At 41.0% G+C, this 25,734-nt stretch overlaps 1 protein-coding gene across 11 annotated transcripts in view; it reads left to right on the forward strand.

Annotated features, from left to right (window-relative positions):
* LOC116501471 (dymeclin) overlaps positions 1-25,734 on the forward strand; it is a 135,373-nt gene that overhangs the window by 15,089 nt on the left and 94,550 nt on the right. For all 11 annotated transcript variants that reach the window (XM_032207060.1, XM_032207059.1, XM_032207061.1 and 8 more), the window contains exons 7-9: positions 3,055-3,127; positions 9,340-9,465; positions 10,812-10,954. In XM_032207060.1, coding sequence (XP_032062951.1) covers positions 3,055-3,127; positions 9,340-9,465; positions 10,812-10,954 — 342 coding nt within the window. The remainder of the gene's footprint in view (positions 1-3,054; positions 3,128-9,339; positions 9,466-10,811; positions 10,955-25,734) is intronic.

Raw genomic sequence — 25,734 nt, forward strand, 5'->3', positions numbered from 1 at the left:
TATAATTATCTATAATAATTATATATCCATATATTATTGTATAATATATGAATATATAATGTATGAATTCACTATATGAAAAGTATCATTTGCGGAGTGTAATGAAATGTTCTTGTGTTAGGGCTTATTAGATTAAGCGGAATAAAATGATTTTTGTTTTTATTTTCGTAATTAAGTGTAGCTTTCTGAACTATATATTCTTTAAAAACAAGAAAAACAGAATTTGGTCTGAAGTTTATACAGATTTGTTAAAACTTAGGGTGCACTCTTCAGTCTCGGCCTTCTGAGAAAGGTAAATTTCATCGTAAAACCGTGCGGTGGTCTTTTTTTTTTGTTTTCTATTCAAACTATTAGCATCATTTTATTTTCCTTTCAGCCTGGGAATCGTAGTATCATTGATTTTATTTTTTTTTTTAATGACATCCTAGTAGCATTCTGTGAGTGTCAATACAGCACCTGTTAGCTCAGAGAGCCTACGTGCAGCGTCAGCACGTTGATCTGCTCGCTCTGCAGTCACAGTGTCAGTCCCTGCTGTGTAATGTTTGGTATTTCAGGCAGAAATGTAAATGACAGTAATGATCTATGAAAAACATCCTTGTCACTGGCTACTGAGAAATGTTTTGTCATGTATGACACATCCACTATTTAGGTAGCATTTTGTAACTGCCTTATCTGAGAGATAATCGCCTCCCAGACTTTGCAGTTCATTGCTTTCACTCTTTCTGAACGTCTTGATCCCCTTCCAGAATAATAAATCATTAATAGAAATTTGCTCCTTTTGGCAGTTTTCAGATGGTTCCTTAGGCCGGGAATTTACAGCCTTTACCACTTCATCCGTAACTGGGAATTTGTGTATAACTTCGGAAGGTATTGCGCAACTTTTGGTTGTAGGAAAGTGCTTACAGACTTAAATCACATCTTAATTTCAGCTAAAACTTCTTGATATTAATAAATCCTAAATTGGGCCGGGCTAAATTGGACTGGAGTAAGTTAAACTAGCGTAGACCATTCATCTTTTGCTGTTTCAGGACTTAAATACGGCTGGTGAAAAATGCATACTGGCCTTTTTTAAAACCGTGTCTCTTTGCAGTTGCTTCTTCACCACGATAATTTAGAAGATGTGCTTGTTGTTGCTCTGTGCAAGCGTGCTCTAATCTTGTCAGGACAGCTTCACCCTTTGCTTCTTTTCCCCCGGAGGCTTTACATGGGTCTTTTGATCCAAGCATGTGATCTATTAACGCGGAGGAGCATTGTGTGTGTTGTCTTTATCCTGCTATTGAAGGCTGCTGTTTCTGAAAACGCTGTGTTCTGTGTTTACAGCCCTCTCTCACGTTATAGATTTGGCACGCCTCCGGGTCATTGTCTCGGAAAGACGAGAATTCAACGAGAATGCCTGCGCCCCGATGGGGGGGAAAGGATACATTAATTATTGGAGCTGAATGACATTGATTACAGCAATTAAGTTTGTTGGGGGGGGAGGAAAAAGTAATTTGAGAACAGCAGGAGAGGCGAACATCTTCCATTCTACGTGATTGTGCCAACCTAGTCGTTTCTTCCTTTATTTTGAGTATCAAGTGTGGGGGAAAGCCCTCGAATACTTAGCTAGCTAACTTTTCAGAACTTGTTCTGTAAGCATTTTTTTTAGATACTCATTTTTTTTACATTTTGATTTCTTTTTCCTAACAGGAGCTGCATTGTTATTACTCATGGGGGATCCTATATAAAGGAAACCGTGTTTCCATGATAAAAAAAAAAAACTGATTTCCTTTAGAATGTGCAGTTCACTAGGTGACGATTTTTAATGCGATCTTAATAAACCCATTGTGGAAAGAAATAATTTGTGCTTTATCGTGGATATTCCCCCCGGCGTGCTTCTTAAAATTAAGTGTTTGGAATTGAGAACAACCTGGGTTAAACGGAGCGACACTGCCATAACCCGGCTATAGTGCTGTGTTTATTGCACGACCCGTTGATCTGAAAATACAATATCAACAAGCACTTGTGTGATCGTTGTGCTGTAATGCCACTTTGGCAGCGCAGAAGGAAAAACTGTGCTCTCAGGCATTCAGCACCATAAAACCCTGTGCTTTCGTGTCATGTGTGTCGTCTTATTTTATTCTGAGAGCATTAAAAAACTCCTTCTGAGCCAAGGGATGCATCTTCTCTTACTTCTTATTATATGCCATCGTCAAATGGCTTAATGAACTTTTTTCCTCTGGCGAGGAACTCTTTTGTTCCACTTGCATTGAAAAACTGCAGGGCTGATTTAAAACACTGCCGGTTTCGTTGCTTCCGATAGCTGTAGCTTTCAAATAATTTTTGATCATCCCATGAATTTTTAGTTGCATTGTAAATCGGCTGAGAATAATTTTGCGCTTTTAAAATTCAAGAATCTTTACTTCTCGTTGAAATGTGTTTAAAAAAATCTCTCTTCCAGAAGTAAACCTGTGTTGTTGCAAAGTATTTTGTGGACTTAATTGTTTAAGAGTAGCAATAATGGGTGCTATAGGCTGGATTCATTTGGAAGTCCACCATTCAGAATATTGTTCAGCATATTTTAGATGAATGAAGCTATTTTTTTAATCTGTCTCTGTTTATTCTTCACTTGGGGGAAAAAAATGGTGGGGAAATAGGAGGAGTGCAGGGAATTTTGAGAGGAGACTTGAACTATGGGCTGGTTAAAGTTCCTAGTGATCAATCTGTCAAACTGTTAATTAAAACACCATTTAATAAGAGCTTAGGTAAGTAGTGAAGTAAAGCTTGATATGTTCGATAATAGCACACATCCGATGATACCAGTATCTAATTTAACGTATCCAAATGTTAATAGTTTTTTTTTTTTTATATATAAAAGCCCCCCTAGCATCGCTGTACTCTCTGGTGACGATCCTAAGTGTGTTCCATTTCAAGCAAAAATGCTGTCATCTTAAATAGAATTCCCCTTCTGGTGTTTGTCCCTAAATTAAAACGTCGATCATCTGGATCTGTGCTTAAATCTATGCTTTCTTCTGGTGTTTGAAAATCCAGGAAACCTTTGGTATGCTTCTTTTTCAGGAACAGAGTGTGAAGACCTCATAGAAGAGTTGCTGTGTTGCCTCATCCAGCTCATTGTTGAAATTCCCCTCTTGTAAGTTGCCTTTTTTTGTTGGTTTTTTTTTTTATTTTTCCAGCCCCTTTCTGTTTATTAAAACAGAAAACCCTCTCCGTTTATTAAACGGAGCATTTGAGAGAACATAAAACTCAAAGAGTTTTGCATCTCCAGAGCAAAGTTGATCTGTTGACACTGCTTTTTCGATGCATCTGCTTTATCTGAGGTGTGTTGATTCCACATCTCATTGCAATGTGAGCCGTAGGTTGAACAGCAATAAGTGGGACAATAAAACTTAGGAAAATGCATATTATGGTCTTGTTCACCAGCATAAAATATTTACCATGTTGTAATGCCTTAATTAACACCTTTTGCCTGCATCATGGAAGGGGAAGTAAGGAAAAGTAGATACAGGAAAAGATTAGAGATTACTTTTTACTTTTCTTTTCTCTTAGATCGTGTTTACTCTGTAAATTATGTCCCCGCTTTTTATCAGAGGGGTAGTTCCTTTCCTGCCTAGCCGGAATAAATCAAGCAAGTTTTAAACCAAGCAAATTTTAAACCAAGCCTGTGAATTTTGGGAAAGAATAGATTGTCTGGGTGGCCTCTGTGAAATATTCTGATTTGTAATGATTTCCATAGCGGGGTTTAGGGCCACTTGCTAGAGGATAGGCAGCTTCGGCGGCTTACAGCGATGCTCCTGACAGAGCGTGTGCCTGTAAAGCTGCTAGTAAAGATGACTTTGTTGTGACAGATCATGCAAATCTCCACGCTGAGCCTGTCTTTCAAATTGAATTCAGAACAGGAAAGTTTTTGTTTGGAGCATTCGATAGTCTTAACAGAGGATTGTCACCATTAGTGTGTCCCTCGGGTTCTATAGATGCAGTTTCAGGAAGGAGTACAGCTGGCAGCAGCTGTCTAGGTAAATCCAGGTTGAAAGTTGTTTTTTTTTTCCTCTCCTTCACTTAAATGCTGAGATTATTTTTCAGGAATGGAAGACCATCCCCATATCCAAAATGGCAGAGCAGAGGTAGCTGCGTAACAGCCCTGCTAGCTTTGCTTTTGGACTCTGCAGCATTGTGGTCTGATATCTGAGAGTCACTAAAAGGATCCGGAATAACCCTTTTGAATAGCAGGCTCCGCTGCGTTGCACAAAATGTCAGTGGGGAGAGGTTTCACATATTAACGTTTAATTTTGAGAAGTTTTATAGGAGCTGCAGCGTTATTGCGTTTCAGGAATCAGACTTGTGCAGTCCACTATAACGCTCGTGTTCCAGCACGTTGATGTTTGATTTATGGCTCCCTTGGGTCCGTTATGGATACTCTGCTGCTTCTTTGGTCTTGTTAACACCCAGGAGTCTACATTAATGACCCAAACTGCACAGTCAGCAAAAAGATACAACCTGAGCGTTTAATTGTATGAGTTTTACGTAGAAACTATCGCGTTTTGTTGCACAACGGAGCTCCCAGGGCTTGAAATTAGGAAGGTTTCTTTCAGCAGCTTGTTAAGGGCTGCTCTACATGACTGCACATCTGGTTGTTATCAGTACATTTTCACTTCATTAAAAACTGCAAATGCATGTGGAGGAAAAATGAAATGCTGTGATCTGGTTACATCACCGTTATGTAGCACGCTGTAGTGCCAGGAGAAGTGAGTTGATGTTTCTATTGCATTCCATTATTTTTTTTTAAAGCTAAAATTGTTTTAGGCTGCGATCTTAGTGACTTCCACAATTAAATGTTAACCGTGTTTGACTCGTTTAAGGGTGCTCCCCACGCTTCCTGGCAGCTTAAAAGTCAAATTTAACAAGAAAAACGGAGCGATGGCTGATTATAAAGCTCCGTGGAATGATCACTGGGTCCAAACAATGCTGTTGATGGATAATGAGAAATGTTTAGTTCTACTTTTCGGAAAAAAAAAGAAAACATTCAAGGAACTTTTATCACAATTGTAGTAGCTCCAGTGGTTGAAGAGCTATTTGAGCGTTTTTGGCAACTCTGACTGAGCATCAAAGGGACACTTCCATCTGTTGAAACTCAGGTTGAAGCCAGCAAAAGGATCCAAACTGAGAGGTCGGTGTTACTTTGCACTGGAGATCCTCAAGGTTTTAGGCTCTTGTGCTCTGTGTAGGAGAGATTTGAGCATGAAGGCAGCTTTGCTTGCTGCTGTACCTCGTGGCGCAGCAGAGCAAAATGTTCATCATCCTCGGAGAAGTTTTGCGTTTGTGTTTTTTGGTGAGACCAGGCCTGGGATGTTTCCTTTTTGCCTCTGGAGTGAGTAATGAGCAAGTTTGGCTGCATGTGTGCTGTTCGATGTGACCATGAACCATGATCTGCTGTGGGACTGCTTGCTCAACAGCATGGCAGAGTAGGAACACCTTTACTCAGCTGGTTTTTTGTTCAATAAATCAGTCTTTCAAGGTTTTTTAAATGATTATTGAAGAATTTTCATCACCCTTAGATCCTTTCTTCTGGTGGCAGACGCGTGGCCTCTTACGTGTTTAAAAGTCCTATGCAGAAGAATCTTTATCTGTCACATTCTTTTTTTTTCTTCTAATTTTATTCCTTTTTCACTGCAAATTGCTAACTCACATTCACCTTGCAACAGGCTTTTTAATCCCAGGCTGCAGCAGCAGAGGTCAGTGTCATTTATTGTGTGCTTTGCTGTGTAATCAAGCTCTTGATAATGTGCTTTCTCTGTGTGGTTTTCAGCCCTGTTTTTCACAAAAGATATTGGACACATCTTGAAAAACGCCCGCTTTCTAGTATTTTGTTTGTTCTCTGGTCTGGGTAGCGAAGACACCAAGGGATTGAAGTCAACCGTGTGTCCTTTTGGTGCCTTAAGAGCTGCTCTTTGCTTTCCTCGAGCATAATTGAGCTGTAATTAATGTCCCGTAGCACTGGCTGCAACGCTGCACTCTTGCCATCAGCGGGTGTAAAGTTAGGAGTGATTCCAAGAGGAAAGAGTGCTCATTTTGAGTTGCGCTTGCATCCTGAGACTGATAACCAGACGCTCTCCTTGCTTTTCAGTTTTCAGAACCGATCCTATTCTCTGCGGTGACTCCTCTTTCACCTTTCTGCTGGGCCCTCAGGAAGCAGGGAAATGCAACCTGGTTCCTGGATGATTTGAGAGGCTTTTTTTTTTTTTTTTTTTGTACGAATCAGCCCTTTTGGCAACTCTCCGAAATTAGAAAACGAGTTACCTTTTAACCTTTTAATGCTCCGAGTAAACATCTCTGCCTGGGTGAAAGTTCAGGAAAATATTTAAACAGGGAGAGGGTTTGGTATAGCGATGCAAGCTGAAATCCAGAGGTTTTGTTTCTGACCCTTCAGCCTGTTTGCTCTGTAGGTGTGAACTAATTTATAAGCTCTCGGCCTCTGTGAAGGTGTTGAAATAGTTGCATTTCACTGAGGTGTTAATGAACGTGTTTACAGGAGGCTGTGTCTTCGGAGCAGTAATTGAAGTTCCTAGCAGAGATTTTCTTCGATCTTAATCTCGGGTCCTCTTTCACAGACCTCTCTCCGAGGCAGGGAACGAAGCTGAATGATGCGGTGAGCGCAGAAAGCAGCTGCTGAAGTTCTTGGTGGATAATACCCATCCACTTCTTAATTTTGAATAGAAAAAAAAACAAATTCCAGGAGGCTTGGGAGCTGTCCACTTGTCTGTGGGTGCAGGCAAGTAATGGCAAGTGCTCAAATTGTTGCAGTGTAGAGAATTACTGCTCAAACAAGTCGCCTTAACTGGCTGCTTGTGTGCCCTTTTCCTGTTTTATTTTTGTTCGAGATTAGGGTTTTGGCCACAGATCTCCTTAAAACATTTGGAACTCGCAAACGCAGCTTCGGCATTGTGTCACGTTTGAAATAACTCTGCGAGGGCTGCAAAAGGGCAAGGGGAAATCCTCGTGCAGCTCGAGCTGACAAAACCTTTTGAGGGAATGATACGCAGCTGGATAGCCTGGCGTGTAGGTGCTGACTTCTTCGAGTTTTTGTCATTTGATTTAATGAATCGTTGAAACTCCATCGAAACTCCGAACGTCATGCAGTTCTTCTGGTTTTCTGAAACAGATAAATGATTCCTACGTGTGCTTGAGACGTGAGTTCATCATTTCTAGTTTCCTCCTTATCTGCAAGCAGGCAACTTGAAGAGGAAGTCCATGATGAGAGTGATAGCTTCGAATAAAAAAAGAAAAATCAACGCTCCCCCATTCTGTAGTCTCTCAATATAAATAAACAGCGTTTCCTTTGAGGTTAAAAGAGGTTCCTGGTAGTTCTTGTGACCCTTTTGAGATGTTTGGAGTTCAGAAAACTGTGCGTTTAACCCCGGTGGAGAATGTTTTGCTCTGAAGCTTTATCCTTGTGCTGCTAAGTTAAGGGTGTCTGTAGCTTAGGGGGTCACCACAGATACTGGGACTCCAGTTTGAGTGAAAATCCCCCGTTCAATGCCCCTTAATTGGGGTTTGAATAGAAAGAAAATAAGGAACTTGAGTTATCTGAACTTATTAACTGTTTTCATTCAGTTATAAGGTTGTTGAAAGCAGATTATTAAAAAAAAAAAAAAAAAAAACACAATACAATACGGTAACTTGTTTATTTTTATATGATTCAGCTTAAAGAAATGAAGAATTTTGTGATATCTCTTCAAATTCACACTTCAATTGTGTGATTTGTCAGAAAATAAGCAAAGAAACACCTGGAACCGAGAGCCAGCATGATGTAGCCTCTGTAAAATTTGTTTCCTCCCAACAAAAAGTGACCCAGGTATTTTGGATGTTGTCACCCACTCAGCCTTTTCATTCATCAAGTCATGCTGAACTCAGCTTTGAAGACATCCTAGTATTTTCTCAGCCTCGGGAATAAGTTTCTAGCATTTTGTCTACCTAATAAATGTTTCTCCCAAGTTTTTGGGTTTCTTTTGATAGGAGCAAATTTAGGAAGTGTTGTTTTCCTGGGGGCTGACGTTGTAACAATCAGTAGCTCTTCCCTGCTTTGCTTGGGACAGGCGTGGGTAGCTGAGCCCAAAGCATCACAGCTTGGGTGAGGGACTGGGAACCGTTCCTAGCTCGGTCTTGCTCCTGGCGCAGACGAACGTGCAGTGGAACCAGATCACAGCGTAACCCCTGGCCCAATGTAATTACCAGCATTTCCCCTGGCCGACTTCCTCCGTAGTGGGCAAAAAGTCAGGTACCTCACAAAACCTCATTAAAACGTACCTCAGGATTTGAAGGAAGAGCGTCATTTAAGCAGTAAGTCGCTTCCTGATGTGAAATGTTAGGGATTCAAAGACTCAAAGCACACCAGAAAAAATAGGAGCAGTGAGTTTGTGTAACCTTCACTTTCCAAAACATTTTTATATCGCAAGCAGTGCGGCTCGCGTTGGACTGCAATCCAGGAAATCGTGCTTCCCATTTGCTCTTGCCGTTGAACAAATAACTAACAGTCACTTTCCTCAAACTCTGACCTAGAGCTTCTCCAGAAGAGTTTATTTTAAGCTATTTTCACACCACGATGTAGGTATGAAGCGGCTCGTCCTTGTGTTTTACAGTAACGCGTGTTAGTTACAGTGTAATATTCACATTTGTACAATATTAAAGTACCTGAAAGTGCTGAAAACAGAACTGATTTCATTTAATGAATTGTTTTGATCAAGACCACTCCAATTCTAATCCTGAGATGAGTGAAGACTTCTGTTTCAGCCACTCCTTTCTGCTAACTTACTTCACTGTTGTTTTTAAGCTGTCGTTATTTGAAGGGAGTAATTAGTGTTGTTTACACATGGTTTTTAACTGTTAAAAACTGTTAAGTGCACTGCATTTGTGTGTTACATCCCTTTCTTAGGGATCCGTTCTTCCGGGCAGGTGGGATGGTGTTTGGCTAGCTGGCCATTTCCCAGACTTACAATGACAATTTTAACAGGACAAAGGACGCATTTTTGAGATCTATTTATTATTTTTAGTGTGAAGTGTACTCCGAAAATCACAGGTGGACTGTTCTGGGCAACACTGTGATGTTTTCACGTTGTTTTCTGGCATATCAAAAAAAAAAAAATGCTTGCAGCAATAAAAAATAATGCATTATCTGTGTGAAGTGATGTGGCTTTTTCCTGGTGAGTTTAATTTGTTGGTTAGCTGTTCCCAGTTGAGGCTTGCTGTCAAATGCACAACCTCCAGTGAAGCCATTAAGTGTTCTTGTAACTCAGTCAGTAAACAAAGCCTGCAGATTAATCTTTCCAAATTTTTCCCTTTTTCCTGCAGAGATATTACCTACAGCATTTCATTGGAAGCTGTGACAACGCTCGTCGTCTTCCTCTCCTGCCAGTTATTTCACAAGGAAATTCTGCGAGAAAGTCTCATCCACAAATACCTGATGCATGGTCGATGGTACGTCGTGTTCTGTGTGCTTCTAGACCAAATAGCAGGAAAAAAAAAAAGCTTCTGATGGCTTGTTTAGGCTGTTTGGACTTGAAAACAAAAGACAGTGGAATATATTTTGATAGTAATTTGTTCTCCTCAGAAAAAGACAGAACACAAAACCATCTGTAAAGGCCTTTTTGGAAGGCCTGGGGTTTAAATCTTACAGCTCTGACTTCAGGAAAAGTGTTTTGGAAACCATCTTTTTTTTTTTTTTTTTTTTTTTTTGAGAGGGATTTCATTTAAACAGTTTAAACAGTTTTTTACGTACCAGGATGGTTTTTGGGTCAGCTGCGGGCCTTTTCCTGGAATATTCTGGTCTAGAGAACCTGAACCTAATGATCCTTCATGTGATACAGAGAAATAGCTTCTTGGAAGCTGGCAAATAACATGCAAAGTTGAGTTTTAAGCTACAAAGTGAGTAATATCACTTGTTCTGGCAAGTAGGTCTTGTTTAAACGCTTCATCGTGGTGATCTTTATCCATTTTGTCCCCTTTTACCTTGAAATCAAATGAGCACCTTTAAACGCAGACAGATTTTTAGGACGTGTTGCTGTTGTTTGGCCTCTGGAGGCACTTGGAAAGTGTAGGTGCTGAGGATCTAGGGCAACGTGAAGAACTCAAAGGCTACTGGGTAAGAGGAGTTGGAGATCATCATAACACAGCCCTGCTCTGTTCACCTCCCAGTTAAATGGGAATAGGAACCAACTGTGTGTTTCTTCAGGAATATTTTTTTAAAATACTGAAGACTTATTTAAATCCAACCAATTTCCTGTTCCTTTTTCAGAATCACTGGGATGAGGTTCTGTGTTTCGTTCATCCTTGCGAATTCACCCCAGCCACACAAAGCCACATATTGGGGGGGTGCAGGAATTCTGTTGTTACCTATCCTATAAAATCAAAGCATGGAAGGAAAACTAAATGAATATAGTGTTTTTTTTTCCCTTGCATTGATATTTTTACAGTCGTCTTGGGGGTAGAAGAGTAGAATAGTTAAATTGACTTAAAAGTAGTGTTAAAAACAAAATATTTCTGCAACTGTGCTCCTGAAGGTGCTCCTACAGCATCCTGTTAAAGTCAGTGCATGGTCAAAACCCAAGACCGCTATGCACCTTGCCTGCTTTTCATGGTGTAGTTGATTAGACTTGACTCCCAGGTGAGATGATGAGCGTCTCTTATTCCTCAAATAATCACTGGGACTTTTAAAAAGAGCCGAGGTCGAAGCACATCCTCCTTCCAGTGAACAAAAGCGCGTAGCCGAGCCAAATTTCGTGACTTGCGAGTCGACCTGAGCTGCCTGTTCTTTTTCCTTGCAGTCTCCCGTATACCAGCAGGCTCGTGAAAACTCTGCTCTACAATTTCATTAGACAAGAAAGAAGCCCTCCTCCGGGGACCCACGTCTTTCAGCAGCAACCAGACGGAGGAGGACTGCTGTACGGAATCGCATCCGGGGTGGCAAGTGAGTCTTTTAGCTTCTCTTAACCATTTGTCAGATCTTAGGAAGCAGTGGCCCATTTGACAAAGCACTTTTCAATTTAAAACGTTGGAATAAATATTCCTTAAAGGCTCTGTTATTCAAGAGCTATACGCACTTTCAGAGAATGTGCATATGTTACTCTTTGCTGTTACTGTATGGATACGGCATCCTGCTCTTAGGTGGAAATTTCCTGCTCTTGAGGAGGAAATTTGGACTAGATGGGCTGAAGAGGCTCCTTCCAAACTCAAGGCTTCTGTGGTAAAAGAGAGTAGCCTAGAGATCAATTTCTGTAACATATTATGGTGTACGCCTTTCCTGGTAGGTTGACAAACGTTTTTCCTGGATGTTGTGAATAGTTCGTGACCTTCTGTGGTTGGTCTGTTGGTTACAGATCTCTCTGAGATCTGAATTCTTCAGATCTTCTGTCTGAAGAATACAAAAGACTTCATGACATATCGTTAAGAAAACGGGTTTCAATATTTTTTACACTATGTACTGCCTTTTGATTGGTGCTTGCTCTCTTCCCCATGCCAGATGCGTGGTTTTTTAGCTGGATATGCATGTAAAAATCCTCCCTAAACTATTTGTTTTATAATAAAAACAAAATACAATATCTTACGAACAGTAATAGTATCTACCACGTTCCTTGATTTGATAAATCTAAGTAATACTTTGCAAATCAGTTGTTGTTATAACATATCCTATTTATTTGGATCTTGTGTGAAATCCAGCCGCTGGAAGCATCCCTAGGGAATATTAAACTTCATGCCGCGTGTGGCCTGCCAAAAAGTACTTGTGCAGGCTGTGACAGTGCGTGTGGATCTCCTCCTGGAGGCAGTAAAAGAGCATGCCTCTGTGATGTAGTGCCGTGTATCCGAAACACATTCCTGCTTCTGTGTAAGGTGAGGTTACGTGGAGCCCGGTGCGTTCGCAGGAACGCACTCATCTTCTTTCTGGCTTCTGGTTTATATGCTTGGGGCAGACCACTGCAGTGTTTGGGTTATGCCCAGAAGGGAAATGTGTCAGAAAACAGTTGTTTGGGTTGCTGTTTATTTAGACAGAGAAGAGAAAGCAATTAAATTGTTCCTTACAACGTGTTTTTTTTTTTCCTTTTGGAAGTCCCAGCAGGTACGTGCTTTTCCTTCTTGTCAGTTGCTGGAGAAAATTGCTTTCAAAATGTTTTCCAAAGCAGATTTCGTTCTGCGGTTTGTGCTTCAGCTTGTGACTGTAGAGTGGTTTTCACGGCGGATTTCGTTGCTACCTGCACCACATGTTTTCATTCATCTTGCTTCTAGTCGTGTAGTCATGCCTGAATATATTTCTGCCTTAGTGCAAAGAGTTTTTTCCCCTCTTCACTCGCTTAACCTGTGAAGTCCATCCCAACTGTCACCGCCTTCCCTTCCCTCACAGCTCGTCTGATAACATATCCCCAGATGACTTTTTACTTCTTTCCCATCGACTTTGCATTTCTTAATGCAAATCCTCAAGGTTTCTGCCTACGTATGTTCTTGTCTCTTCCTACGTTTCCACCCCCCTTTGCTCCTTCTTGAACCGTTCTCTTAACAGCTCCCTTGGCACGCTCCCACACTTATTTTTGTTGCTTCTTTCGCGAGTAGTTGAAGTGCCATCGTTTCTCCTGGTGAATTAAGTATCTTCATATGAAGCTTTTGTAAAGAGCTCTCTAATAACCCATCCAGGAAAGGGGAAAAAATAAATGCCATCTCCTGTTGGACAATTGGAATAGTCCTTCTGTTTGTGTGCACATGATTAGTTAATATTCTTTGCCTAATTTGTCTAAAATGCTGGACTGTAGATGAAACTTAAAGACACTAAGATGGGTAGAGTAAATGGCATATTTTTATCCATATTTATTTTTATATTGATCCATGTTTATTTTAATATCCATATTTATTTTTATCCATATTTTTATGTTATTGGAATTAAGCCCTTTGTCATCTTTCTTAAAGCTTCAGGTACATGTGCAATAGAGATTTTGAAAACAGCAACACAAATTGATTGTTATTTAAAAAAAAAAAAAAGTGAGATTTGAGCAGATGTGGAAGAACTCCCAGAAGCGATTTCTGTATCATTTTATTTTTGTATAGTTTTGTAAGCTTTTATGATTTTACAGGATACGTACTGAAAGAAGGAAAGAATTGAAAACTTGCTTTTATGTCTTTTAGATACTACATAATTCTTGAAGCAAGTCTAATGAAATAATCCATCATTCATTTAGGATGAAAAGAGGCAGGAGCCTGGTTTTTACAACCTTTACTTTTCATATGAAATTTTGAGGCCTAAGTTAATCACTGTACTTGTTAATTTGGAATTGTATAACTTGATGCCACAGTTACCTACCTTATTTTGTATTTTTTTGTGCATATTTTGTAGCCTCTTGCACAGCAGCAGTAGGTCTGCAGGCTTTTATAAGCGCTGTATTTCAAGCCCCCCTCCTTCCTTTCCTTCCTCGTGATCCTGCAGGAGTGAAAACTACACACAACACGAGCAGCAGTTTACCCTTTCCCACAGTTAACCTTGTCCTGCTTCTCATCCTTTGCAGCCTGTTTCTTTTCCTCTCGTGAACCTCCTTAACCCTGAAACCACACAGCCAACATCCTTGGACCGATTTCTTCTCCTTCGTTTGACTGCATGCAAGTTGCCTGTGTGCTGCAAGTTCCTTTCTCTGCCTTGTATACAAAGCACCTTGATGAGAATTGTGTTGCCAATTATGCCATCGTCCAATACACAGCTGCAGGTTTGGAGTGAGGGGGGGATGATATTTTAATTTTCTAACCTCATAAAGGACGTTTTTCAATGCAGCATCTTTGGCATTGAGTCAACTGTGTTTTGAATCCTAGTAGTCTATGACAGGAAGATTATAAAAAAAATTAATGTAAATGGTTTCATTTGGAATAGATGACCCAGTTTACGTTTTGCTGTTAAAAAGATAACCCCACCTTAACGCATCTTGAAGTACTTAGGAGTCACTTAGTGTGTGTTCAGATAATTTTAACTGTGATGGGTACCAAGGTTTCTTCTTTTTCTGCTGGTGTTCTCATTAACAGGAGCACTTGCGTGATTATCTTTGTAAGAAAACTGCTTGTTCCCATCTAGTGTTTAATGTCAATGAAAACCTAGATCTAAGACTTCTGTCCCACTCCTGTTAATCTTCTTTCTTGCTTACAGTCCATACCAGCAGCATCCTCTTGTCACTGCAATCATGGCTTTTTGATTCAGCCAGTACGTGAAGATTTAGATAGGGTCCCAATCTTCAGAGATTTCTCTTAGTTTCTGTGAAGATGTGTCTGAACTGCAGCAGAACATCTGCCTGCATCTCAAGTGTGTGTTCTTTGAAATGAAGAAGTTGGGGGTTAATAGTCGTGTAGCTGGGGGAGGTTCAGTCTGCAAGAGCTGCCCAGGAAGCCGGATTTTAGGGCAGCTTCATCCTGACCATTATCTGTGCTGTGGGGACCAGGTGAGGAGATCTGAAGTAAGGCCAAACGTTGCAGATAAAATTCGTCTTCTGTGTTAATCGTAGTAGCACAGAAAAACATTGCCTCAGGCATAAATCTGTTCTGAGATGTCTTCTGCAGGGATTTCTTCACTGTCAGGCTCTCGTGTAGTTCCTTTGGTGTGTTTTTGTTTCTTTTTAGTTTATCTTTGTGGTTTGGAATGATGTGAGTATACGACAGTTACACAGCAGTAGCACTTCTGGTAGCATGACCAGGCCCCAGGTCCAGCAAACATTTGGGGCTTTCAATCACGAGGATCTGCAACCAGCAGAATCGTAATATAATTATTTATGAAGTTGTTGCTCTGCCTTGTAAACCTCACCAACGTGTTTTTGGTAGTCAACCACTAGTTAGAAACAGCTGGGCAGGTGGCACAGACTTTGCTATGAGACCCCCACACACAAACTCTTTCTGTAAACGTTGATGGCAACGATAGCAAAGCATTTCTTTTAAGGAAGAGCATTTTACACTGTACTGTCCTGGGCCTGGTTGTTCACGGAAATCTTCCACTGACTCCAGTGAGCCCAGTTCCAGTCCTGCAGGGAGCAAACGGTGGGATGGTTTCCTTCATTTCCTCTCAGGGAGACGCTGCTGGGGACCCTTACAGCAGTGACAACATATTTTGTAGCTAAACATCCTCAAAGCTTCTTTTTTTTATTCTTTGTCCTCTCGACATCCTCTGTGATACCTACCTGATGCTGTTTTGTGGTGTGCCGAGGGCACTGCCCGTGGTGCTGCCTCTTTCCTCTTGTGAATCCCTCTTTTTCTCGCCGTGAATCCCTTTTGTCTCGTCCTACACGTAGGTTGTAAGCTGTTGAGGAGAGGGACCATCCTTCAGCATGTACAGTACGTAGCATAACGAGGTTGTGGTTCGTTTCTGGAGCTTCTGATTTCTGTGGTAATACGGATCATAATTGCAACCAGATGTCCCAGCTTGTTTACTGCGAGTTCTGCAGCGAGTTTCACGAGGTGTGTTGGTGATTTATCTGCCTGACATTTATTCTGATATGCCAAAACCTTGAACAGCTTCAAATAACCCATTATAAAAGAGAAGTTGCTTTTTTTTTTTTTTTTTTAAGCCCAGCACTAATAAACAAATAAAGAAATCAAAACCCGAGTCCCCTATTGGCTCAAAAAAAATATTTTTCTTTATTTTTTTAACAGAAATTGCTTGTTAAAGGAAAAAAAACAAAACAAAAAATACACAGATATCTTGCAAACATTAGGGCAAGTGTGAAAGAATTTTTTATTGCTGAAAAAAAAACGAGGCTTTGCAAACTTTTTCTAGCTCTAAGGGAATTACAGAAATTGAAACTGAGAACTGCAGAATTAATCATTACAAAACGTCACCTAAAATTTTTGTTTTTTGAAAAGAAAAACACTGTTACGCTGACAAGCTTGATCTTTCCTGAAATCCTCTACGTTTCAACTCGGGGATGGCGAGGAAGCTGTTTTGACCTCTTCACTTTCGAACCAGTGTCACCGAGGGTATGGTTCTCCTCTAAAACCTACTACTCTTAGCAGTAAATCTGAAAATGTTTTTAACACAATTAACACCATCATTTCTGCTTCAGTTTTGAGCATCCTGCAGTTGATAAAGTGGGTTGACTGTGCTAAAATCTGGGAATCAAATGTCAAGTTTGCTGGCTCGGGGGCTTCCAATAGGCCACTATTTCTGAATTTATACTTCTCATGATTTTACACTCGGTAGCCAATTACTGGCAGGCCCTTTGGAGGGGTTGTAAAGTGAGTGGACAGGAGAAACTTTAGGTCAGGGTGAGGAACGCTGAGGAAGTACAACAAATGATTTATTTTTTTTTATTGACCCGTGTCCAGATTTGGTTTGCGGGGTCCCCGAGTGGATTAATTTCATCAGAAGCTGCATTTGTTATTAAATTATGTGTTGAAATGATTTCTCTTCGTTCTCCTGCCAAGTGGCTGCAACACCTTTTTGGGATCGGAGCGTCCAGCCACCAGCTTGTTCACATAAATCATAGCAAGGGAGCTGCTTTGCTTTCTGGCGGGCATGTACACTTCTCCTACAACACTTTTGGGGTCTTGGGGGAACTGCTGCCCATGAGGGACCATAGTTCTCCACTCCCTATCTACCAAACTTCTCATCCACTCTCCAGGGACGCCCCGTTTCTTCCTAGGTCAGGGATTCTGGAATTTCATCAACCTGGATGGAGCTCACAGCGTGATTTCTCTGGCGTCTTGCGGGGTATGTATTTAAGAGCGCATATTCACAGCGTCGCATACGTGGGCTTGAAGTGTTTGTTTCTGCTTTAGGGGGTTGATTTCCTGCAAAACTTCATTTCAATAGCTGTCGTTTCTAATGAACGCTTCCAACGGTGAAGGGAAAGCGTTCTCCTTTACCTTTTGAGCATAAAAAGCTTGGAAATCTTCCCATCTTTCTTTTCTTTCTCCAGATTAGAGCTGTACCTCCTTGTTTGCGTAGGCCCGTGGAGGAGCTGAGTTGTGTAAAGAATGATCTAAGATTTAATGAGACCTTTCACTAAAATCTTTGTCTCGAACCCACCAAGACAAACCCTTAATACGATTATAAGGTAGTTATTTTTTACTTCATGTTCTAGAAGGGCCCGTGGTAATTAAATGTGTTCTGCCAAACTGTAGTTTCCAACACAAGTATAAGATTTTTACATAACCTGATAAATGGCTATTTTTCCTTTTGAACAAGCCATCAAAAACATTTTCCCTCGTTCTGTGAAAGCCTTCCCAGCCAAATTAGAGCAAAGCCAAACAGATCATATGCTCAGCAGCATATTAGAAGAAACTATTTGAACAGTTGCAGGTTTAAATGTTTATTTCCTTCCCCTGAAGCCAGTAACTGCTGTTGTTGAATAGATTTGGAACTTCTCTTTTCTGATTGAACTTTTAAGCTCTTGGTATGTGGTAGTCGTAGTATATAGCAGGGAACATTATTTTTCATGACAGTTGGGTTTGTCAATTCGTTCTCTTTCAAGCGAGTGGCGTTTTCCAGAGTGACTCACTTTGGGGAAAGAAAAATACTTTTAAGAAGAAAAGAATGTGGCACCTAGGAGTATGATGAAAAGAATGGATTTCCATTATTGAAACATAAACTTCTGCACGACGTGGAAATTCAATTATTATCCGTGTAGGAAAGTGTGAAGTTTTACTTCTCAATAACTTGATTTTTTTTTTTTATATGGATTTAGAACTTGCTCCAAGTCCAGAGCTGTGTGCTGCCAACCTGTGTTGGTCGATGTCTGGCTGATAAGTGCCTGCGACGGCCGTAAGTGTCACAGGTTGGGGACGTGGCTTAGCCAGAAGTGACCGGCTCCTTTGGTGTGCAGCAGGTTGCAGCTGTAGGGGTGCAGACAGAGAAGCCATCTTCACCCACCTGTGTAGCTTTATTTTGTTTTAAAGCAAGAAATGTGTTGATCCACATCTGCCCGCATCAGGGGAGTTGGAAGGGGATGGTCTTTAAGGTCCCTTCCAACCCAAACCGTTCTCTGATTGATTTTACTGGGAGCAGCGTGGAGACCTTGAAATGAAATTCCACTTATCAGCTCTGAATTGCTGTTGTGGATGTAAAAAGGTCGCTGATACGAACGTGATGAAGTTAATATTGAAGTTGTTACTGGTAAACAAGCTCTCCTTGCTGGAGTAGCATTAGAGGCTTGCTCACGCAAAATGCAGAGCGAGTTGGGCCAACAAGTTCTTGCATGTTATTGTGCAGCATTTTAGGAAAATGTTTTCATGTTTGACCTTTCTAGATAAGCCCCTGGATCGTTTTCCTTCCTTTGTGCCAATCGTTGCCGTTCTGTGATCTTTCCTTACTCATTTTGGAAGGTTTTTGTGAGGTTTAGAATCGCCTGTTACTGTAGGACTGCTGCAATTCAAAGGACAGATTAATTTTTATTTTTTATTTTTTTTTACTCGGCGGAGATCCAAACCTCGTCTTCCTGTTGCGGATATTAATAATGACAGAGTTGAGACCCTGTCACTCTCCTGAATCGTGGAGGTAATAAATTTAGAAACCAGATTTCATAAGAGGGTTGTGGTCAGGAAAAGGACAAGGTTTTTTGTCTAAATGAAAAATTTGAGAATGAGCATAGCCCTGGAATAATTCCTAATAAATGTTAAGACTCAATTTCTTGCCGCTTCTCCTAATATTTTGGAGTGTTTTTTTCAGTATTATAAGGATCTGTAACTGATAATTATACAGACACAGAATCCCAGAATGAATGAGCAGGGAATTTTTACTTTCGTAGTGGTCTTAGCTCAAAGAAAACCACATGAACTAGTTAATCCAGTGAGTGAGATGGTTTTATGCTGCAGTTAAGTCGGTTTGAGTTAAATCCATTTATTTTTGCCGTGAATATAAACGGGTATAAGCATATAAACGGGTAAGCATAGAAGCTACGCAGTTCTTACCCTAAAGAGAACACACCCTCAAGATTGTCTTTAATCCTAGATGACAATGGCAAATTCTAGGATGTGTCACACATAACCCTTCCTAGCGCTCTGCTTGGCAAAGGGCACGTATTTACGGCTTCAAAATTGGTTCTGGTGTTGATCTGGGCTGTGGTTACCCACAGAGAATTGCTCCTGCAGCATCCCAGTAGCTTCAGTGGAAACCTTGTGAGGTCAGTCCCTCAACTTTTCAACCCCTGAGCTTTGGCGAAGGTGCTGAGTGCTTGCAGGGAGGAAATTAAATATGAGGGGGATGGATCTTTATCACGTTTTATAATTTTTAGCGTTGGAAGAAATAGAGATGTTTCATTTTTCGTAGTGTAGCAGGTAGAGCACTTCTTAAATAAATAAAACCCACCCCCACCTCGCTACAGCCTCCTTTAAGGCTACTTGAAGTACCTTTAGAAAACTTCTTGCTATTTAGATGCTTAAATAATAGTCTGAAAAACTGTTTCTGTAGTCACTGGTGAACGTAATTCCATTTTCAAAGCAAAATTTTTGGAACTCTGTTGGATTTCTGTAGTGCAAGATCAAGCAAGGTATGATGACGTGCGTGACAAATCACCTATAAAGGAAACTTTTTAGAATTTTAGAAGTTTTAAAGCATAAATGCTATAAAAACATGGCTGGAAAATAGAATAGTAATTGATCGTATAAGCTTGTTGGGCCAGGATATTCTTCTGGCAATGGGATGGAAGCAAAACCACTCCCGATCCTGCTGAATTGAAGACTGCTTTTCCATTTCACAACACGCAGAGCCAAGGCATGGAGAGGTTGGATTTCATCCGAACATGCGTGTGGCTGACTTCAGAGCTTCTCAAGGTACTCGTCCACAAACTTATCCCAAAGTCGTTCCTTTACTGAGCAGTCTGATAGAAGGAATCGGATTGATCTCATCAGAAAGCTGTCAAGATGACTCTTGTTCAAATTATTTTGCTGCGACCAGGAAGGGAGTGGAGGCCAAGCCTTCTTCCATTGATATTTTCAGGCAAAAAAGCATCAGTCTCGTAAGGTCTCTCCCAAACAGCACCCGGAGTATCTCCTCCCAAAACAAAGTCTTAACATCGCACTGCAACTTCTAGGGGCAGGCCTGGTATTTCGATTAATCCGAATAATGCTTTCGTGGTTGAGTGGTATTTGCCAAAAGTCTTAAACATAACCTTTGTCGCAGAGAAAGGTTAATGACACGTAACCTCCATCAGAGAACTGCTTGTGATGAAAAGCGTTTATGCAGCTGAAAGCACAGCATTTTACATTTTGGTCCTGTCAGTTGTCCTGAAATAGTCTTTGCATGGATGGAAAATGTGCCTGTTAGCCACGTTCCTATAATTACCCAAAATTCTTCTTAATTTTTCTGTAAACTTGTAACTTGCACTGACTTCTGACACCGCTTGTTGCTGTTACAACCCTTGCGTTGGTCAAAAACCTTCACGAATCAACTCTGGATTTTGGTCTTTTTGAGCTTTTTCTTCCGCTATCTGGAGCTCTCACCCACTGAAGCTTTGCCAAAGCTGTCCCGTTGCCCAAACAAACAACTTCCAGCTTCTGTAGCAGTCACAAAAGAGAAGGCCTGGTGACAGCACTTGGTGCAACTGAGTGATTTAATTGCAGCATTCTTAAACGAACAAAGGCGGGGGAAATTAGTGCGCTCGGCTGGCCTGCGTGCCTTTGCCATTTATGCTAATGCTATTTCGTGAATTGGAAATACATTATGTTTAACGTGGGCACTTCTGGGACCGGGTAAGTTTGCTAAATAAGTACAGCGAGCGATATCAGTGGTAGGCTGTAAGCCTCGTGTCTCTTCTGCTTTTTTCTCTTCCCATTTCTGCACTCTTGTCTACTTGCAAGACCCCCTCAGAAGGGAGAATTTAGGTAAAAACTTATTTTGAACAATACGTAGAGGATTAAAATCTAATTAGTGATTTCTAGATAGGTCTAAAATGTGTTTAAACACGGTCCCATGGAGTTTATCGAGTTAGGTTCATGCTTTGTCACACCATTTGTACCTACCGGTGGATTTTTCTTCTTGCTAAATAGAAAACGTTTCTCTCTTGCCATTTGGCTCCGTCGTATTTTCACTGGAAGAAGAAGAAAAAAAAAAAAAAAAACTCGTGTGCTTTTGCAGTTTGTGTATTGGAAAATAACGTGTTCTCAATCAGCGCTGGTGTTTCTCTTCCTGTCTTTTTTAACAGCATCTTTTTTCCTCTGTTTTTTTTGTTTTAACACCTCTGTCCTGTCCCTCCACATCACTCCCTAAAACTCAGGGCATGCCCGGCTATTTTAGGTCGTTTCAGCACCTTAAAGAGCCAGCGTATTTGCAAATTGCAGTAGTCAATCCATAAAGCATACATATGAACCGTGTAAAACTTTGCTTTGGCACCTATTTACAGCTCTGCAGTTCATTAATTTTAAAGGAAATTTGCACCGTGGCTTGGCACAGGGCTTGAAAGAAGCACGAGGCAAGTACTGAAGATGGCAACCTGCAACTCTTGTAATTCCTGCACCTTATGTACAAAGGTAATTCTTCTGTTGTGCAGCACTGACATTTTCGTTGTCACTTCCTCCTCCTTGGGAGGCAGGACTTGAAAAGAAGTAATGCCTGTAGAAATGACAATTTCGAGTGCTGCCTGCTTGGTGCTAGCCATAATTCCTTCTGAAGCCTTCTTCTGAGGCATCTTTATGCAACTTGGTGCTGATTTAAGTCTGTTTTTGAGTTGGTTGGTTAGTTGTTGTTGTTTTCTTTTCCCCCTGCCCTATTAAGGGAACATAAAGTGGGAAGAAATGCCCAAGAGGAAGGGAAGGGGCTGCCTGTTTTGGTGGAAGTTAGGTTAAAATCTCCATTGACACGCACCCTCTATCAGTGGGAAGTCGGTGGTTTTGTTTTTTTAGGAAGAAAACCAGATCGTGACCTGGAGTGGAGATTTTCCTTTCCTTCAAACTGAAGCAGAAATCGAATTGTGGGAGGTTTTAGGAGGGTTTACAAGTGACTGGAAGGAAAATCCAGATCAAATCCAGATCCAGCACCTTGCTGGGCTGGCTGGGTTTGAGCTGATTAATGGATATTGTCCAGTGCCCTAACCAAGAGCAAAGAGAATATATTCAGGCCAAGGGCAGATAGAGTTAAATGCCCTTATTAAGTAGAAAATTCTCATTTTTATACAGATGGGGGAAATAGAGGAAATAACAGGCTTGCAGCTTGACTACGATTATACAATGAGTTGACATGACAGCTCAGAATGAAATTCCACTGTCCTGATCTTTATCCTCATGATTTGACTGCTGGGGCCTTGCTGCAAGGTTACTAAAACACACTGCTCGCGTGTGATAACTTGTGGAAGAGCCCCGCTTAAACTAAAACTGTTTCAAGTGGTTTTAGAAGATGTAGGCAGAGCGTATGCATGTCTCTTTTTGCCTACTCTAGGGCTCCGTCACCAGATCCGCTCTCCTAATTCACCCTGACAGCTCCCTGGGCTGCAGCTGGCTGGGGGCAGCGAGCGGACGTACCCAGCAGCTTGGCGACAGCATCAGGTTGTGATTTAGGGTTGGGATAGCAGAAAGGCTGTCACAAAAACATCTAAAAATATTCAAATTGAACTACTCCACAGTAGTTCAGTGCTGCAGCTCGAGCCAGCCTTTTAATCACAGAATTTCTAGGTTGGAAGAGACCTCAAGATCATCGAGTCCAACCTCTGACCTAACACTAACAGTCTTCCACTAAACCATATCCCTTAAGCTCTACATCTAAACGTCTTTTGAAGACCTCCAGGGATGGTGACTCTTCTAATGCCCAGGTTAGTCTTGTGCAGAATGAGTTACAGCATATTTTAAATCATAATTTCCCTTTCTCAAACATGGGCACAGACCAATCTTGAATACCAACATAGCTGCAGGTCGATCTCAGTCTTCCCTAATCGTGCTCCCAGAGACCGAACGCCCTGTGGTTTATGGGTTGGCACTGTTATGAAATCTCTACGAGCAGGAAAAGCCTAAAGAAATTTTTCTGGTAAAAAAATTTTTAGGTGACAAAATTTTCTGGAACTCGCCATGCATACTAGAAACAAAATAGAGCACCTTGAAATGTGGCTCCTCACGCTGGGGCAAATGGAGATCTTTTATCTCTTTCATGCTATGGAGTAGTTTAACATATAAAATATAAAACCTTATTAGTATGTTGTGTGTAATTGTAGTCTTTTATAGGATAGTTGAATGTTAGCACACATCTTCATATAATTTAAATATTAACTTCCAGTTTTTGATGGAGAAAAAAAACATCCAAGCTTTGTAAATGCTTAGCTTTTTTCTCCCCTGATAGTGCTGTATTTTTGTAGCTAGAGGATTTGATGCATCGAAGCCTTTCCCAGCACCGTTCCCTTTGCACTGGCCGTCTCCTCGAAAGACAAGCGACTTGGTAACAGATGCAGAAGAGGACTCTGAGTAGGGCATCACGCGTCGCAGCTCCGTTTTCTTGGTTTGCATCCAACCCTGGTGTCTGGTGACAAAAACTTTTTACTCTTTGATGCCTCTGGCCTTGATTTCAGGGCAGAGCACCAAGCCCAAGGGCAGGTGCTAACATAAAACAGCTCATTAATGTTGGCAGTAATCTGAATGCCCTTATTTTAAGGGTGAGCAGAGAGGCGGGATTCTTCCGAGTGAGGTGCTGTTTTCTGCTCATCCAGATACTGAAAAATTTTGCCCTGGTTTACCTTGATTTAGGGACAGGACTTAATTCTACGTAGCACTTTCTGTAGTGAAATCCAATCTTCAATTGCTCTTTTTTCTATCTTTTTCCAAACTTTGATTGTTTGTGATGAAACTTTCCATGCCGCGTATCTTCCCTAGGCTGATTTTTATTTTATTTCATCTTTTTGGCCCCGCTTTGATTGAAAACGGGTTTCTTTTGTTTTTGAGAAGGAGGTTAGGGAAAAATGGTGTTTAACCAACGCTGGATTCTTACAGCTGTTTTATTGAGGAGCTTGAGTCTTCATGCCTTGGAACGGGCTCTTGAGATTTGGGAGAGGGACTAGGGGAGAGAAACCATGGACAAAGATGTGCCATTTGCAATCCCTGTTAAAATTGGCCAATTTAAACTAAATTTAATAATTTTAACTAAATCTGGCCAAGCTGCAAGGTTCTGAAACTTTCTCTTTGCATACATAAAGCAAAAACTTGCTTAAAAACTGGCAGCAAAGTTGGTCTGAACGCAGTTTTCATGCCGCTTGGGTTCATTTTTGAAAGAAGTGCCTAAAATTACACCATGTCCATTATTTAATATGTAAGTTATATATTAATATGTATAATTGATGCGAGAAACCCACGGATCCACGAAATAACAATTGTCAGTCCAAAGGAAAGTTCGAGTCGTTTTATTTATGGTTATATCATCTGATACAAAAAAAAATGATGCCTCGAAGTGCTACTGTGATCTTCATAAACGACAGAAGTGAACTGAAGTGCAGCATGGACGTCAGTTAGAAGGGGTAGGAGTTGCTTGTGAACTGCTCTGTTCGTGCACATTCTTCTCCAATTGTTCTTAGGGCTCATACTTTGTTATACCAAGATCAGGACTTGAGCATTCCTGATTTCTCCTGCATTGCAGAAGTGGGAGATAGTTTCACCTGGAGAGACCCGAGTAGGGTTTATGGAGCACTCTTGGACACCAGACCCTTCCAAGACTTGTCATCTTTTCATTTTCTGGAGTGTTTTTAAGATTTCTTGTGAATTTAAAACACCTCCTCTTCAAGCAGGTAGACGTCCTAAAAACATTGACTGGAATATCCCTGAATCATCCAATGATCTTATGCTTTGGGAAATTTCCTTCCTTTCTACTTAACTTCTAAAACTTTGGCCTTTTCTATCCTCTTCATCTGGTTTCTTTGAGGCATCAGTTTGGTCATTATAGTGTTGTGTTTTTTTTTTTTTTACTTTCAGTGGACTAGCTTGATGGTTTCGTCGTCAAAAGCCCTGCTGCAAATCAACCCCGCTCTCCTTTTGCCAGGATATTATTTGAGCGTTTTCCCATGTTTGTTTCTGTCCTCGGTTTTGTCTGGTTATGTTGACAGAAAATGTTACTGATTTGCCAGTGGGATCGTGTACACTCACAGCTCTCCCTCCTCTTCTGACCGAGCCACCACAACAACCAAGTACCAGGACAGTACGCTGGGCCAAAGCCAAAGGAGATTTCTATTTAAAGTCAAAAAATAAATAAAATCACCCAACAACTCCTTTTCAACATCTCTTCTGCGAGCTTGTTGTTGGCTTGAGGTTTGCTGTTCCAAGGCTGATTGAGTCAGACAGTTGTAAAATTGAATCCGACTCTGGGTTGATTGCAGTTTTTTCCCACATTTCTCATATGTTTTTCCTCTCTCTCAGCCTCTTCTAACTTGAGTTCGCTTTCCCAGGTTGCAAATAGTCACAACACCGTGGCGTGTTCTTATATAATGCCATAAAACCTTGATATTTTTGTATTTTGGTCACGTTTGCAGCTTCAGGAATACACGACAGTCTTCAGAGTTGCAGCAGAAATATCCTTCCATCAGAAATTGTATTGCCTGTGCCTGGAGGAGTTGAAATAGTAGCTTCCAGCCACGGGCCAAGAAGATGTGCAGTGCATTAAGCAGTGGCTCTGACGATCCCGTCTGTCCTGGAAGTTTTTCATCCTGTTACTGCCGTAAAACAAGCAGAACTCCAAAGAAATTCAAGTCCCGTGACTCCTAGTTCGGTGGAGCTAAGGAAAATACGTGAATGTTTCCTGCCTTGTTCAAGTTGTTCTCTTTCTGTAGCTTTTTTTTTGGA

The sequence above is a fragment of the Aythya fuligula genome, chromosome W (assembly GCF_009819795.1).
Source record: "Aythya fuligula isolate bAytFul2 chromosome W, bAytFul2.pri, whole genome shotgun sequence".
Classification (NCBI taxonomy): domain Eukaryota; kingdom Metazoa; phylum Chordata; class Aves; order Anseriformes; family Anatidae; genus Aythya; species Aythya fuligula.